The 16,837-nt window shown below is 33.2% G+C and overlaps 1 protein-coding gene across 2 annotated transcripts in view; it reads left to right on the top strand.

Annotated features, from left to right (window-relative positions):
• LOC124365701 (myotubularin-related protein 10-A) overlaps positions 1 to 2,319 on the top strand; it is a 43,509-nt gene extending 41,190 nt beyond the window's left edge. For both annotated transcript variants that reach the window (XM_046821639.1, XM_046821638.1), the window contains one exon: positions 537 to 2,319. In XM_046821639.1, coding sequence (XP_046677595.1) covers positions 537 to 803 — 267 coding nt within the window. In that variant the 3' untranslated portion in view covers positions 804 to 2,319. The remainder of the gene's footprint in view (positions 1 to 536) is intronic.
• Positions 2,320 to 16,837: the final 14,518 nt, after the last annotated feature.

Below are 16,837 nucleotides of genomic sequence, written 5' to 3'. Positions count from 1 at the left end.
AACACTTCCGTGGTTTTCATTTGTACAGACACTAGTTGGGCGACCTGAAAAGCCCTTTCGCTGTGTCAAAACACTACCTGTTCTTCAAAATTTTTCAACAACACTAAAAATCACAGCATTACTAGGCAGGTTTTTCTGGAAATGTTTCTGAAAACGTAATGCAGTGTGTGACAAGCTTGACCCATCCGAACGTCTAATTCCGTATGAGCGAACATAATGCTCTACGATTAAAACTTTCTCTACCGTTTTTAGCACCATGTTAGCAAAAAATAATACCAATTAAGAAAGGAGTAATAAACACGAAGCCGTGGCAACAATCGACAACTGAATCAGCTGATCGAGAAGGCAACTACAGCTGATTAAGTTTCAGTACTGTTTATTATGGCTAATACTGTATATAGTTTTTATGGCATAAAATACATTATTATTAGATTTGTTTTTTCAATCTGGTTTGAAAAAATGGTCTGGCAATAATGGTTTGATTCTTATATGGGATTGTAAAAATGTTGATGATTAATTTGTAACTTCTCCGCCAGGTGGACTTGAGCTGTCGTCTGCTGGTGTCGCAGATAGACCAGTTGGAGCGAGAGATGCAGTACTCTCCCCCGCCGCAGGCAGGTCCGCCCCCACTCGCTCAACAGCCTGCTGTAGCTCGAGTGGGCTCATTTTTTCCCTTTTCCCGCCGTGCAGACTCGGGTCCCGTTGCCGCTGCTCTTCTCGTCAGTTCTCTCTCTCTTAACACCAGTTTTCAGTCAGCTGAGGGCATGTTGGATTCTCAGTCCATTCTGAACGCCCCTGATTAGTTAATCTGTCTGATTAACCAACAGCTACAATACCCCTCATGCATGTGGTAACATGTACATTTTCCACAGCCTGTTGTTGTTTCTAAATTCTACAAAACAAACGAATAGAATGTTAAACCATTTCCATCAGCAAGAAAAGTTCTTCATACCTGTTTACTTTTTAATTCTTCAAATTATAGTAAAATATTGGCAACTAATGAGTCAGCTGTTAAATTATCTCCTAGTACTGACTGGTAATAGTTAACTAATTATATGGCTGTTTACGGATATAATCAATTTTAACTGTTTATTAAGACATAATTAAGTAGTCAGGCTGCTTGTGAGAAAATACCTAACAATAAGTGAAATTTAAGTTATCTTTTTTATATTATCTGTTTATTTTTTTGTATATTTATATTAAATCTCTTTTGTTATAAAATGTTATTTATACATTGTGTAATGTTTTGTTTTCGTTATAAGATACAAGGTGCTGAACACTTTTAGTGTAATATTTCTTTTACATAAAAATTTTAGAAAATCACGTAAACAAGTTAGTGTTCAAAATATTTGTGTTCAAAACATTTGTGTTGTCCTGTTCCAAAATATTAATAAATATCATCTCATTGTTAGGAGGAAATAATAAAGCTAACCAAGATACAGTACAAAACTTAGTGTAAGGTCTCAATAACTTATAATCTATATGAAAGGAAATCTTAGTGAGTTGTTTGTAATAAAAAGTTACTGTCACTTGAATTGTTTTCCCGGTGAATTAGCAAGTTAACGTTTGGTAATATTTTAGAAGTATTTCCTGAAACCATGTTTACATTACTTCAGGCACACATTATATCTGTAAAACTACCGGCTATTTGTCAATTAAATGTGTGCTATTAAAAAAAAATTACAAAAAAAGTTATTAGCTATGTTTATTATAAGAGATTAAAATGTGTGAGTGGGGTTGGATGTATAAATCCATGACATAAATAATATAATGTTTTTACACTATGAATTATATCAGTATTATGTTCCTTGACATATATAGATTGAAATATGTTTATAATGTATTTTAAATTATACAATTTTATATGTAATCGTTATGCATTAGTTTATTTATTGAAATATCTTAAACTTCATTGATTATTCAATTTTATATGTTTCAATTGAAAACAAAAAACTACATTTAATTACATGTATCTTTATTAATATGCAATCAGAGCAAGATATAGTTATTAATAGATTGTTAAGGTACCGAATTTATCTATTTTAATCCATTATATTGCACATAATTTAGTTTGATATGAATAATTTTAAATGCACAAAATATAATTTGCCACATTGCTGGTAAGATATGGGTAAGAAAATACGATGAGAATAATATGGAACTCTTATATTAATATTGTTGTGATACAATTAGAGAGTTATTATTTTTGTAAGTAGCTCCACTAATAATTGTATAGATATATCAACTAATTTTATAGTTGTTTTGTACATATAAATTATTTATTTAAATTATGATGTTCAATAAATCATTATTTTCAAATGGTTTGATACTTGATCCTTCCTAGGTTCATTTCCAGGTACATAAACGATCTTTGTGAAACAACAAATATGGCCGAAGGCACTTACAGATTTTTATATGAATTAAACCCCTTCTAAGTTCATTAGTACAGACGGTTCTATGCACAATAAATTGTGCTATCTGTAGGTTTTGTTGTATTACAGACCTTTTTAGGATTCCATAATTTATCAAGACCAGACAGGTGGATTTGGATTTGGGAGTCAATTTGTCCAAGTTCATGGATTTGTCTCAGATGGGACTCTGTGATTTGGTTTAGTTTGACAGTGGGTTTTTCCGTAATTAGTGAGAGTTCAATAAATTATTTTCACCAATATGTTAATTACGTTTGCAAATTGTGTCTTCAAGATCGTAATTAGTAGGTTCAATTTTTTTGGCCTTTTTATGGCAATTTGTTGACATAAACGTAAATGTTAGCGTTAGTTGCATCAGCATAGTTTTGCCCAGGCAAGGTAAGTTTTCAAGAATTTCCAGACTAAAGATGTTCAACTTCCTGTGGTGCACACTGCATGTCCTTTTTATGAACCGTTACCAATTAAAACTACTTTTACAAGGCACATATATCCTTACTGTACCACGAGTTATTGTATGCTGTGCAATACTTTAGAGTAACCACACTAACTGAACCCGTGTTTTAATGGAACGATTTGTTCAGTAGTTTGTTGTTTGGTAGCTTTTGTAGTTATCACAGACATGTATGAACTTACAAAAAAGATAAGGAAATTAGTGTATAACTTGTTTAATTTTAGCCCTCAAGAATATACTTGCTAAATTACTTTGCAATTAAAGGAAAAATATCAGTACAACACATTATATTTTGGACATCTCTGCAGGTTGAAAATAGAGTCCAGTCCCTCTTTTCTTCAGCATACAATGAAAGAAATGTTATATGAAGAGCTCAAAGCTAAAAGGATGAGGATCCAAAATAGCAAGTTTTGAGAAATCAAGACTTTTAAGATTTAAAACTAAATTGAAAAATAATTAAAATAAAGAGCTCTTCATTTTGGTTACTAATTCATGCAGTACCTTACTGGGAACGTATATGTTATGTATTTGGGTTATAAATTATAAATTTTAAAATTAAATATAGTAATTTTATTTTTTAATGCCACTAAATCTTAGGCTACATGGGATGAGGGTCCACTAACAAGTCTTGAAGTGAAACAAACAAATACAGATAAGATAGACTTATTTTCAAAAATTGTTTACAGATCTGCTTATTTTGATTACAGCTACAAATTCAATAACAAGATTGTTTGTAATGGATACATTTAACAGTTTAAGCATATGGGCAGTGTGTCAAAATATGATTGAGACTTTACAGAGCAAAATCTTTTTAAATGTTGAATATCATCGTATTTTGCTTTTTTTAAAGGTAAAAAGTCCACAATACGCAAGCTCTGGCAGAGTTTTAAAACAGCCTTCTGGCAGGGAAACGTGTTTCCTTTTTAGGCTTAGTAACAAACACTTTCTTCATTTATGCCATTAAAAGACTGACGATGTAACATCATTCGAGGGTGATGGGAAAATATGCTTAGTTGCCGTACAGGTCGTGTTTTGAAAGGACAACTTTTTGCATATAAAGGAGAAAGGAAATTTTAGTCCAAGACTTAAAAATTTCCTGGTTGTCGCAAGAAATCACTCTAAATGGAGTTGGTTTGGATCTGGAGTTTTCGATAACTTCGTTCCACTCGGAAGGAGTTTCGACCATGATTTTTTGATCAATCAATGCCATATTCCTGTGACACTCCAGGTATGAGTGGCCCCTGATTGGAAAAATCATTGTTATTTGTTCAAGTCTCTTAGTATAGTGTACAATGTAGTGAAGCATACGGAAACAACATAGTTTTTGTTTTGTCCTGCGCAGGAATCACAGAAAAATTTAAGTTCTTTTAACTTGCAAGTCAAGGTGGTTGAAAATGAAATCCCAAAGCAAGGAACAAACCTCATCTCCTCCGTTTTTGCCATAGATTTCTACATACGTATAAAAAAAAAATTCAGAGTCTGAAACTTTATGAATATTAAATAAGTAAAAAGATAGTTGCCTACGATAATAGACATCGTTAGTACTAATGTTTGGGATTGGCAGATTCTCTGGTAATCCATAGTAATCGCTTCTTTTGTTTTATCTCTTTGTGCTTCGAGCCTAGCATTTCTCTTAATTGTGTAAAAAAGAATCAGCTCTCCTTAAATGTAATTCTTTTTTTTTTGTAAAAGATTTTTTATTTCACAGTTTAGTTTTGCAAAATCATTATGATTATCGGCAAGTAGGGCCAACTTACTTTGAATTGATTCAATATTTACTGTAAGTTCGTCACAGATGCTGCAGGTGTCACATCTGGGATAGCCAAAAGACAAGTTAAAGTTAGTATTAAATATTTGTCTGTACTTTTCCAGAGATACTTTATTGTTTGGATAGTTCTCTTTGTATAAAGAAAACATTTTACTTACCATTAAGCTCTTCCGGTAAGTATATGTTTTTTTTGGATTTTGTTAACCCATAGTGTGAGTTTCTTGTTTTAAAGGATTTAATGTGGTCTAATACTGAGGCAACAATATCATCTGGAATCTTATTAGGCTTAGAGAAGAATGCTTTCCTCGCATGTCCAAAGGGGCTACGCCTGTTGTTTTTAGGCTCTTTTGTAAATTCTGTACTCTTTTGGCCGTGATGCCGTGAAGGGACAGAAAATGCCTTATAACAAACAGGGTATTTATACTACCTGGTCATTTCTCATTACTCTTACCTTGTAAGTGTAAGAAAAGGTGTGAAAATCTGCTTCAGCCTCGTACTTTTTTGGCCTATGGCGCTCGTGTCAGGACAACGTAATATCAGTCCACAAAGATACATTGATTGTTTTTCATGTGATGAAAGTAGGTTGAACTTAGAAACAATATCCTTGTCTTTCACTTAAACTTATGTTTTTTTTTCATTACATCTTGCATACGGCCAAAACTTTTCCTTTTCTTTGCACAGTTTTCAATTGTTACAGAATTTTCGTTGTCAGACATTTTAAACTGCACAAAACAACACTAATCTACACTACAATTAACCTGAAGCTGTAAATAAACACTGGAATGCAAATTTCCAAAACACAAACAATCAGCAGATGGGCAACAAACAACAGCACTAAGAGCAGAGACCTCTGTGGTCAGCAATCTGAACTAGGTGGACTCTCATCCTTTTAGCCAGCATTTATATAGCACCTTCATCCTTTTAGCCTAGAACACATATTTTTCAAACCTCTATAGCTTGTACACCTTCATCTTTTCAGCTTAGTTAGATACCATGCAATATTTTATAAGAAATAAAATACAAGAAATCAGTGTTAGCTCCAAAACGACAATTAAATGGACCCTCATCCTTTTAGCTTTGAGCTCTTCATATGAATAATGAAATCTTCACAAAGGGAGATATAACTTATTAGTTTCAACACCTTGTCCCCCAATATGTTTTACAGAGAAGGACATACATCCACATGCCACTAATATAAATTAAAAGTTTGGATGAATAAAAGTCCTTTCCCCACGTAAAAACTACTTGATTGTGTTGAAGTTTTGTATGAATTAGTTAAAATACGATAACAATATGGAATCCTAATTTTGCGTGTTTGAATTACTGCAGGGTGCTGTCTCACTGTTTTTTATTTAAATGTAAGAACATTGATAAAATTGCGAAAGAGGTTAAAACATTAATTCGTGCACAGTATTATATCTCACTATATTTAACCATACCATAATTAATTATTCTTGTTTACAGTTTATCCAGGTAATAACACTGGGGATTTTACTAAAAAATACTTCAACATGCAGATTTTATAAAATATTAAGTACATAGTTGTGAACTGCAACTTCAGAAGAAAAACCGTAGTATTTTCTTAAATGGTAATAACACTTTTACCATGCCATTGTTGAATCCGAATCATTATAATTATGCATAGAGGATATCTAAACATTGCTATAAAACCCAAAAGTGTATTTGTATGATTAGGGCATCCTAAATTCGCACCCTTGTGAGTAAGGAATGGCATGTTTAAAGGGGTTGTGGGAAAAAATTAGAATGACGAGAACTGTCAATTCAACAACAATTCTCTTAGACTACAATCTAAGGAAACAAGTGAAAGCAAAGAGCCCTTTGAACTATTGCCAAGGGAATACAAAATAATGTAGCAGGCATGAAGTACAATTTTTGAGCCGACGAACCATCCAGTGCACCAAGCCCTTGTTGCAGTGGTGATAATTATATTGATGAGGGATAAATTTGTACATCTACATCTACTGAGTACAGCGAACAGGAATTATTAAGAAAGGCATACACTGAATTTCATCAATTACACATAGAGTTTATTCCTAGTTTTCAAGAATAAAATCTGAGGGTACAAAAAATCTAAGTGATCCAGTCTCTGTAACACAATCATGGATTTAGGGAATTATACTAATCCTGAATATTACAAATGTGAGTTAAGATTTGACTATACTATTACCACACAAAAATCACTATCTATATTTGTGTTTAAATCTTTTATGAACTTACTTTTAACACCGGAAAAACTTGTCTTATAAGTCTTTTTATGTTTTTTAGTTACTTAAATTAATACAAATTTATTCATTTATAAAAATACAGTATAATTTATTTATAACATTCATTTACTAAAATCAAAACAATTACTTAAAAGTAAGTAAGGTTTAATTTATTTTATGTTTATTTCCAACGGCAATGCCAAACAGCTAAGTGGTAGTTCTACGTACAAACAAATGGATGTAGAACTAACATCTACATTTAACCAAGAATTCCATGATTACCTTACTCAAGGAGCTGTTATTGAGGATCTTTCAGATGATATGCTGAATCTTCTTGCCCATAAGCATTGAAAACACCAATTTTCTACCATTTACCAAAATCACATAAACCATCGAGACCACCTCCTGGCAGATCCATCAGGCATCGGTTCTACAACAGAGAAAATCTCAGCATTCATAGATGACAACCTGCAACCCCTGGTGAGAAATCTTCCATTGTACATAAAAAAAACACAGGAAATTTTTATTAAGACTCAAAATACGCCAATCTTTTTATGGGATTTGTAGAACAACATTTTCTTAAAACTCAAAATTTCTTTCCTCTGTTGTGGCTCAGATTTATATAAGACATTTTTGTAGTCTGGAATCATGGATTAGAGAAATTTCCTTGGTAGTTTAAATAAATTAACTTTAATTGGAATATTAATCACAAAATCGTCACTTTTTTTGGATGTTGAAATTTGTCTAGAAAATGATATTTTGAAAACCAAAATACATGTTAAGGGTGCTAATAAATTGAATTACTTACATTACAGTAGCTACCATCCAAATCATGTCAAAAAGTCTGTCAATTATAGCCAAATCGTGATGTGCAAACACTTCAGATTTCAACATTTACAAAAACAAACTTACTAAAGCTCTTATTAACAGGCGATATACTAAAATACTTTTGAATCAGCAGCTCAGACAACCTAAAAAGGTTACAAAAATTCCAAATTACTTCCAAAATGAACCTAAATTTATAATAACATTTTATCCTGGTTTGCACAAATTCAATAGAGGCTATGAAAAATTGGCTATGACGTTTTAATAAACTAGTCCTTAACTGAGAAATTATTCTCCAGGCCACCTAGAATAGTTTTTAAGGTACCTCAAAATTTGAAGAATATGCTTGTAAGACCCAAAATTCATGTTGGAAAACATTTTCAAATTGTATCTTTTGGCTGTATACCATGTAATAAACCTCATTGTGGTATTTGTAGAATATTATGGATAGGACAGATCAATTCAAAAAAAGCGTCACTCAGAAAACTTATCCAATAGCTAGTAAATTGGACTGTACCTCCAACAATTCAATTTACCAGCTAACCTGTAGGTTATTATGACTACATTCATTGGGCAAACCTCAAATTCTTTGCGGGTAAGAATGACCGGTCACTGGTTTCTAGTACCAATACTGGTATCAGTAGCCTTCACCATAACAAAAGCTGTGAGGATTGTTATTAACTCAAAGCTATAAGCAAAATTAAACCTTGTGAAAATAGCTCTCAAAATGATTTGAATCTAAAGCTACGTTTTCCTAGCTCCGCGACTGGGCTTGCTCCGTGCTACGTAATTAAGGCCAAGTGCGCAGCGTGTTTAGTTGAAGCGCACTTAAATACTGCGCAGCGCAAATGTGTTTGCCTAGGATTTGTCATTTTACGCAGCGTAACGCGCGACTTAAACTCCTCGTCCAGTTTCATCTTTTGAAGAAATGTACAGTTTTCATTGATATGGAAGGGAAAAGGAATGTTTTGGCAAAGTTATTGCTCTTCGCAGACGAGGAAATGGACGAGGATGTCGACATTGCTGTTACTCTTTTATAAAATTTGATACAATTCTATTTTTGCAGGTTTCTGGCTACGGGAGAATCATACCGATCATTGGCTTTCCAATACAGAATTTCTGCGTCTACAATATCAAATTTTGTCCCAGACGTTTTGACAGTTGTCAAGGACAAAATAGAATATGTGCATTTGCCACCACCATCGGAGATTGATTGGAAACAGAAAGCCGAAGAATTCTGGGTCAACTGAAATTTCCCAAATTGTATATCTGCAATAGACGGAAAACACGTGAGGATAGTTGCACCAGCTCATTCAGGATCCCTTTTTCACAATTTTAAGAACTTTTTCTCCATTGTATAGTTTGCTATGGCTGACGCAAACTGCAAATTTGTACTGATCAATGTCGGAGCATACGGCAAAGAAGGAGATGCTGAAATCTTAAAAAAGTCTAAAATGGGGAAATTGATTCAAGAAGGAACTATTTTCCTACCTCCTGAAAACCTACCTTCTTCTGAATTAAGCTACCATTTGTTGCAGTAGGACATGAAGCATTTAAACTGGGTAATCATGTCATGAAGCCCTACACGCACAAACAAGCAATCGCAGATGTTCATAAACGAAACTTTAACTACGCCACTTGTCGTGCTAGAAGAGTAACTGAAAATGCATTTTGTATTTTGTGTCACATTTTCAGAATTTCTTTCACACCAATAAACTTGAAACCAGAAACAGTCGACTTAGTCATATTCGTAAGTTGCTGTCTTTATAACTGGATCAGGGATGCAAGCAACCCCAAAGGACTAGTGACTCATCCGTAGCACGAACTTCCTACTCAAAACATGATCCCTTTGGCTTATGTCGGAGGCTATGTTAAAGCAGAAGGGTTTAAAGTAAGAAGCAGTTTTACTGATTACTTTAATGGAACTTACTACTCAAATAGAATAAAAGCTCTGTATCAGAAAAAAACTTGTAATGTGAGCAAACTTTGTAGCTTAGTAACTAAGGGGAAGAGAGTTTATTTATTTTAATGTTCACTACCTCAGGTTTAAAAAACGCCAAATTTAAAGATTTATATTACCATCAGTAGAACTTGTACATTATCTCATCTGTTCACTATAAGTATTAATTTGATTCATCTAAATTTGTTCAAGTTAACTTGAAAGTGTATATAATAATATACACACAGTCGTCAGCCCTGCTGCGCGGTGCGTGATTGACTGCTCTCGAAGCAGTGCTCCCAGTCGCGCAGCAAGGACCACGCAGCGCGGTTAAGGCTTAAGCACGCAACGCGTAGCTAGGAAGACACCTCCATTGATTTACAGAGAACCGGTGGTTTCGCCAGTTACGGAGCACGGAGCACGCAGCGCAAAAAGCCCAGTCGCGGAGCTAGGAAAACGTAGCTTAAGGAATAATGAATGGGCACACCAACTTATATTAAAATCGAAACAACCATATGGATTTGATATTCGCTAAATTGTTTTCTACTTGAATACTTAGATTCTGATCTACACATTTACCTAAATTCAAAATTATATTACGTTATGTTATTATTTTTTTAAATCAACAACTAATCAAAACTTGTTTGAATGTAAAAATTGTTATTTACTTTTAGAAAGTTTATGATCAGGTGTTTCTTCTTTTGTTTGTTTATTTTATTCAGTGTACGTTTATATAGTGTACTTAAGAAAGTTGCAATTACAACGGAATATTGTACAGTCAATAATAGCAGTTTCTTTCAAAACTGCTCTGAGTGTGTAAATATATATATATAATAACAATTATTGGACTTCTTGGTATAAAATTTCCTCTAATATTTCGGCATTTGCCATTTTTAAAAAGGTATAATAAAAAAGAACACAGCAAACAAAATTAACATAAGTAAATAAATAAACATTTACATAAACAAAAAAGCAGGAATTTTTGAACATGTGGTTAACACCAAAGAGAAATATCATGAACAGAGAAAGAATTTAGAAAAAGTGATTTTGAAAAAATAATACATAATAAATACAATTTATCATTTTTTTCTTTTATTCAGACCAAAGAGTACTTTTGATTTCAATATTAACTGATGTGCCTGTTCTAGATTTTCTAAGTAAATTTTGTTTCCATCTTCGGGTACTTTGCAAATACCTTTCAGTGAATAACATTGTTCAAAATTTTGGTGGCCTAATGCGTTTTATATATATACTAGCTGTTTCCCGCGGCTTCGCACGCGTCTCTTAAGCTTTGCCCGTATATTTCTTTGCCTTCAAATAGTGTTTGGATATTTTAATATACGTAACTACTGTGTTGTAATTGCAGTTTATAATGTGCAGGCGCTTTGATAACTTTTATATCTTGCAGTACAGCCTGGTGGTTAGTTACATCAATGGGCATTGCGTATAAACCTTCTACATAGAAAAATACAAATTTTCATAGTGATCGGTCCAATAGTTTCTGAGTCTATAAAGGACAAACACACAAACATTCATTTTTATATATTATGATTGCAGAAACAGTTTAAACAAAATTTGTCGTTTCTCTTAAGCTTACTCTATGCTTTAAAACTATAAGTGTAAAGAAATTTATATATAAATATATTTTTTGTCGCATTATATATGTTTACAAAGAACAGCTGATTAAAAATTTGAAAAGACTCTTTCACTTAATAACATATGTTTGCTGCAATGCATTTCTTACGGGTATTTCTGTAACCAGTGGGGCGGAATCCTGAATCGGGAAAGGGATAAAAAGTATCCTATAACCTTCTACAGATCAAGACGAACAAATTTAAAAAAAAATTAGGCGAATCCGTCCAGCCGTTTGTGAGTGATGCTGTTACACACGAACAGTTTCATTTATATATATATATATATATATATATATGTGTGTGTGTGTGTGTGTGTGTGTGTGTGTGTGTGTTTATATATATAAAAACAAACACACACACACAATAACCATAACAATTAAGATCAAGTAATAATTTGACATATAACACAAACAATAATATAAAATCAGTAATGCAGAGATAGGTAAATTAAATATAAAAAGATTTAAATTGATTATTTCTGAATAGATACATTGTTTACATATATATCTCAGGCGTTCACTGTAAAACAATGATACTAGCTTTTGTATCAATAAAAAGTAATTGTATCTTAACTAATACAATTCGGACAGATATTGCTTAATACAAAATAAAACTATGTGGCGCTTTAAAATTCTTCCAAGGAGTAAAACTCACTGTCTACAAGGTAGTTTAATGTGTTTTCAAATTATTTACCTTAGCATGTTTTTACTTCAGAAGGTAACCTATTATAGAACAAATTTACCACATGAGACACCTGACAGTCGGAGAGTAAGACGACGTCTGAGAATACGGAGATCATTTCCGTGTCAAACGATTCAAATGATTTATCCAGCCGATCTATAAATTGTGACAGGCTACGTCTAGTGAAAACAACATTCAACTACAAAACTTAGCTGCGTGCAATAATTAGAGTCCGTGCACCAATAAATGTCCATCAGGTCATGTACTAAAAAACATAAATAAATCTAAGCATTCATGCAGGTATTAAAATTAAACATTAACCAACATTTAAGAAAATGACTACATGTAAGAAAATAAAGATTTGACTAATAGTTACAAACAGTATGCATTAGTTCATGTCCCTGCACTAATTAATTAAACTAATATATACCAGGCCCTGCACTAATACAAATATAAATATAACTAGGCATACAAATTTGAATATTAAAGCTAAAACAAGGCATACATTTTGTGAAAGACTGCGTCTAAGAATATAAAACAATCATGATATGACTAAGAACCACTATTTTAATCAGAGCTCATTAATACAAGTTCATATCAATCGAAAGAGATTGGGCCATGCAATATACAGATAATAACGCTAAACACATGCAGAAATTAAAAACGAATTAATTTAAATAGCCAAGCAGAAGTGAATGGTCAGATTCAAAATATTCAGTTAGGCTGTAGGAAGGGGTGTCTGACAACCAGTATTTTAGGACATGACCAAATTTCTGTACCGGGAGCTGCCTAACTGTAAGGGGTATGGAGTTGAACATTTCAGTGCCTATAATAGGGAAGCAATTTGAAACCTTGTGTAACCTAGATCTATTTACATGGACATCAAGGCATTTCCTGGTTTCATACCTATTTACACCTACATTAGTGATGTAGTCATGTTCTTAAAGCTTAATTGCTGAAAAACATTGGTATATATGCATTGTACACTGGCCTAATCAGGTGTTGAGAAAACAGTGGTGTACAGTGTTCAAGCAACTGTGCCCCACTCAACCCTAAGGGCTTTTTTCTGTAACCGAAGAACTCTAAGTACACTGGGAGAATGTCCCCAAAGCCTGCTACCATAAAAAATGTGGGAGTGGAAAAAGGCAAAATAAGCTAACTTAACAAACTCAAAGGGCATTTCTGCTTTAAGCTTTCGAAGAAAAAATAACCCTATTTAGCTTACTACACAAGGCTTCAACATGCTTATCCCAGACAAACTTCGAATCCAGATTAAAGCCAAGCAACTTCACAAGACAACTTGTCTGGTTAGAAACCTGGGATCCACATTAACTATCTGGATGTTCCGAGAGTTTCTCAGGACATACAAAATAGATTTAAAAATGTAAAGTCCAGTAAAGGAAAAGAAAATTTAAGTGCTCTGAAAACACCCCAGCATGAAGTCAATAGGGGCAGACATAAAATAGGACTACTCTTTTTTGTATAATTAAAACTTTAAATGCGTGAGATGAACCACCCGAAACTTCCATAGGACGTAAGAGAAAAAAAACAACTATGATACATAACCAACAATGTTTATGGTCCATATATTATGTGGGACCATAGGGATTTAAGAAATAAGGATTTAATTAATAGACCATACACAAGATCTTGTTTTCCTGAGTTTGTTGGTGTATCGCTTTTTAACAAACTACATTTTAAGTGCTCAGAATGTCAGTGTAAAACGATTTAAGAAAGTCATGCATGACTGGCTTATTGAAAGACCTGTTTACAAACTCGATGAATTATAAAGTTCTGATACTAGCATGTTAATCTTTCAGAAGTTATAAGTTACATAATATGTATTTTAATTTTTACCTAATCTGTAGTTTAATTTTGATCATTTTTTGCCTATGTTACCATAAAAGTATCACATTTCCATGTTACGTTCGCATGTTCAGTTAAAAATAATGTCTTGCACTGGGTTGCATGTTTTGTTTTTTTACATTGTTATTAGTCCACTTAACTTTTTAATTTAATATTTATTAAAAAAAAAAACTTTTTAACTTATTAACTATTGCTTTTAGCTATCGTTTTGATTCAACGGTATTATGCCCGTGACTTAGCTATGAGTTTACTGCACGATTGATTACCATTGTTTATATGTAATGTACAATTTGCAAGTTAAAAACACATCAAGAAATACATATATATATATATATATATATATATATATATATATATATATATATATATTTGAATGTATTTCTTGATGTGTTTTAACTTGCAAATTGTAATTGCATCATATATTGTGACGAGATCCATTGCATGTAAATGATTAAAGATCAATAAAGATATCTATCTATTTATCTATATATATATGAATGTAATACCCCGAAAGAAAAGCAAATTCAACTTAACTTGTTACAAAGGTCTGAAACATGTTAAAACCAGGACAGTCCACTATCAACTGTTAATCCAAGGAATATAGAGAGCATTCCTTAACTCAAAATGAAATCAGAAATCTTTATTGTCGTTGACATTTTACAAAATGCATGACAGTCGTCAATTTGAAACTTAAATGTAAACTTAAGGAAATAGTGCAGCTATTTTACCATAAAAATCTGTAATATTATACAGTGGTTTATTCAATAGCATGTCCTTAAGTGCTATCTTAAAACTATGAAGTCAGAGTTTTTAATTTTTCAGGTAATCTATTATACATTTGAATCCCTTTATACAAAAAGCTTTGTTGAGTCGCTGAAAACATGCATCTTTTTTGTGCTATATTATGTCTATTTCTTGTAATATAGTTATGTATGTTACTAACTTTAGTCGTGATTTGCAAGTTTTCCCTTACATACATAAGAACTGAAAACATATACATAGACGGTAGAGTTAGGATACCTAGCCTAACAAAAAATGGTTTGCAGTGATCCTGCCAGTCTGCACCACAGATAAGATAGACAGCTTTTTTTGTAACACAAATAATTTGTGAGCATAATAACAATTCGCCCAAAGTGAAGTTCCATAGGACAAGTGGCTATGCACATGACCACAGTAGATGCAAAGGAGACACATTCCCTCTCAATGATCTAATCATAAATAGACCCTTTAGAATATTTGCGGCCAGATTGTCAATGTGAGAGTACCATTTGAGGTTAGACTGAATATGAAAGCCCAGGAAATTTAAAGATGCCAATTTCTCTGAACCAGAACGAAGGCAAAGTTGTATGTCCTGAACCTTTTCCCCCTATTTAAGCTCAGCTTATTAGCATTACACCAGTCATGTATTACATCTGATTTAGAGGTAACAATATCTTTAGCTTTCTTAGGATTAATACCCTGAACACACACTGCCAGATCATCTGCAAACATAAAACACTCTACATGTTGCTCCAAGATGTTACCCGAAGATCATTTATGTAAATTATGAACAAGGTCGGGCCAATTATAGAACCCTGTGGTACACCTTGTACAATCTGCAAAGAATTGGAAAAAGAGCCATTTAAATATACAGAATGCCATCTATTTTCCAAGTAAGATCTAAAAAAGAAATGGCAACACTGTCAAACGAGTAAAAATACAGCTTATCTAGCAGCACATCACGTGTTACAGTGTCGAAGGCCTTGGACATATCATACGATCTAAAGAGAACACTCCTTTTAGCCTCCAGACCTTTAAAGCAGTTTGTAATTAGAGCTTGAGCGGCTGCAACAGTGCTACGCTTAGGCCTAAAACCATGCTGACACTCTGATAAAAGATTATTTCGTTCTAGGAAGATTATCATCTGACTATGTATGAGACGTTCCAAGACCTTCGACACTGTGGGCACAATGGATATTGGTCTATAGTTTGAACATAAATCTTTCTGACCTTTCTTATGTATTGGTATCACTCAAATGCATTTAAAAAAATTGATTGAGGACTTTTTTGCGTTTCGAAATTTAACTAAAACAGTATCATCAGAGTTAAGCTCTAAGCTGATAACAAGGCCAGCCGGCATGCAACATAGAGGCTTTGTAGGGGCAACAGGCGTGACTATAGGGAGGCAGCAATGATCTTCATCTTAAATATTTGTAGTTTATCCTGGAAGAAATCCGCTTCACCTGGAACAACCAAGCCTATGTAATCTAACGATGGGTCCAGCCTTCAGATAATTTGTCATGTGGTGGTTGTGAGCAAATAGTTCAGTGGATCTGGTGGACCCTGGAATCAGGAAGTCAATTTTAACTGGTAGAGCTGGTCAGTCTATGAATCGGTTGACAAGTCGTTGGAGAAAGAGTAAAGCAGCCAGATTAAACCGTTGTTCCAAAGAATTGATATCAAGCAACTTCATTACATCGCTGACAGGGACGGCCAGGTAGCGAAAATTAATCTTGATTCCAACAAGTCTCACAAATCTCTAAATCCCTTCAAGCATGGTAATATGATGATTATAGTTTGACCTTTATTATTCAGTTTTAAGTACATAGGGTTCAAATATACATTACGTAACAGTAATAAAGGATATACTGAAAATTTTCACAACTCCTGGTGTCCATTCCATTGAGGATATTTGGAATTGTACTGAGTGCCAACTGTACTAAGCAATAATTTAAAAGTTCTTAAGTTAGTGTACTTAGTTTCAATTTCATAAGATAAACTTCATAAGAGTTAAGAAAGTGTTTCCATATTCCTTCCAAATACCGTGTTAGAAGCTTGAATAACGATAATATCTTGCAAGCGCAAATGTAAATAGGTGTGTGAGTATCATTAAAACATTAGTCATATATTTAACGTGTTGCTAGGAGATGTTTATGCGTGTCGATTGAAAAGTGTGGAAAATAGTCTATTTTATTGACATAACGTATTTGAAAGTAAATTTCCATTCAAAACTAAATTACTTCTAAAATATGAAATATTA

The sequence above is a fragment of the Homalodisca vitripennis genome, chromosome 7 (genome assembly GCF_021130785.1).
Source record: "Homalodisca vitripennis isolate AUS2020 chromosome 7, UT_GWSS_2.1, whole genome shotgun sequence".
Taxonomy (NCBI): domain Eukaryota; kingdom Metazoa; phylum Arthropoda; class Insecta; order Hemiptera; family Cicadellidae; genus Homalodisca; species Homalodisca vitripennis.
Note: the sequence above shows the minus strand (reverse complement) of the source record. Positions and strands in the feature narration are given on the sequence as shown.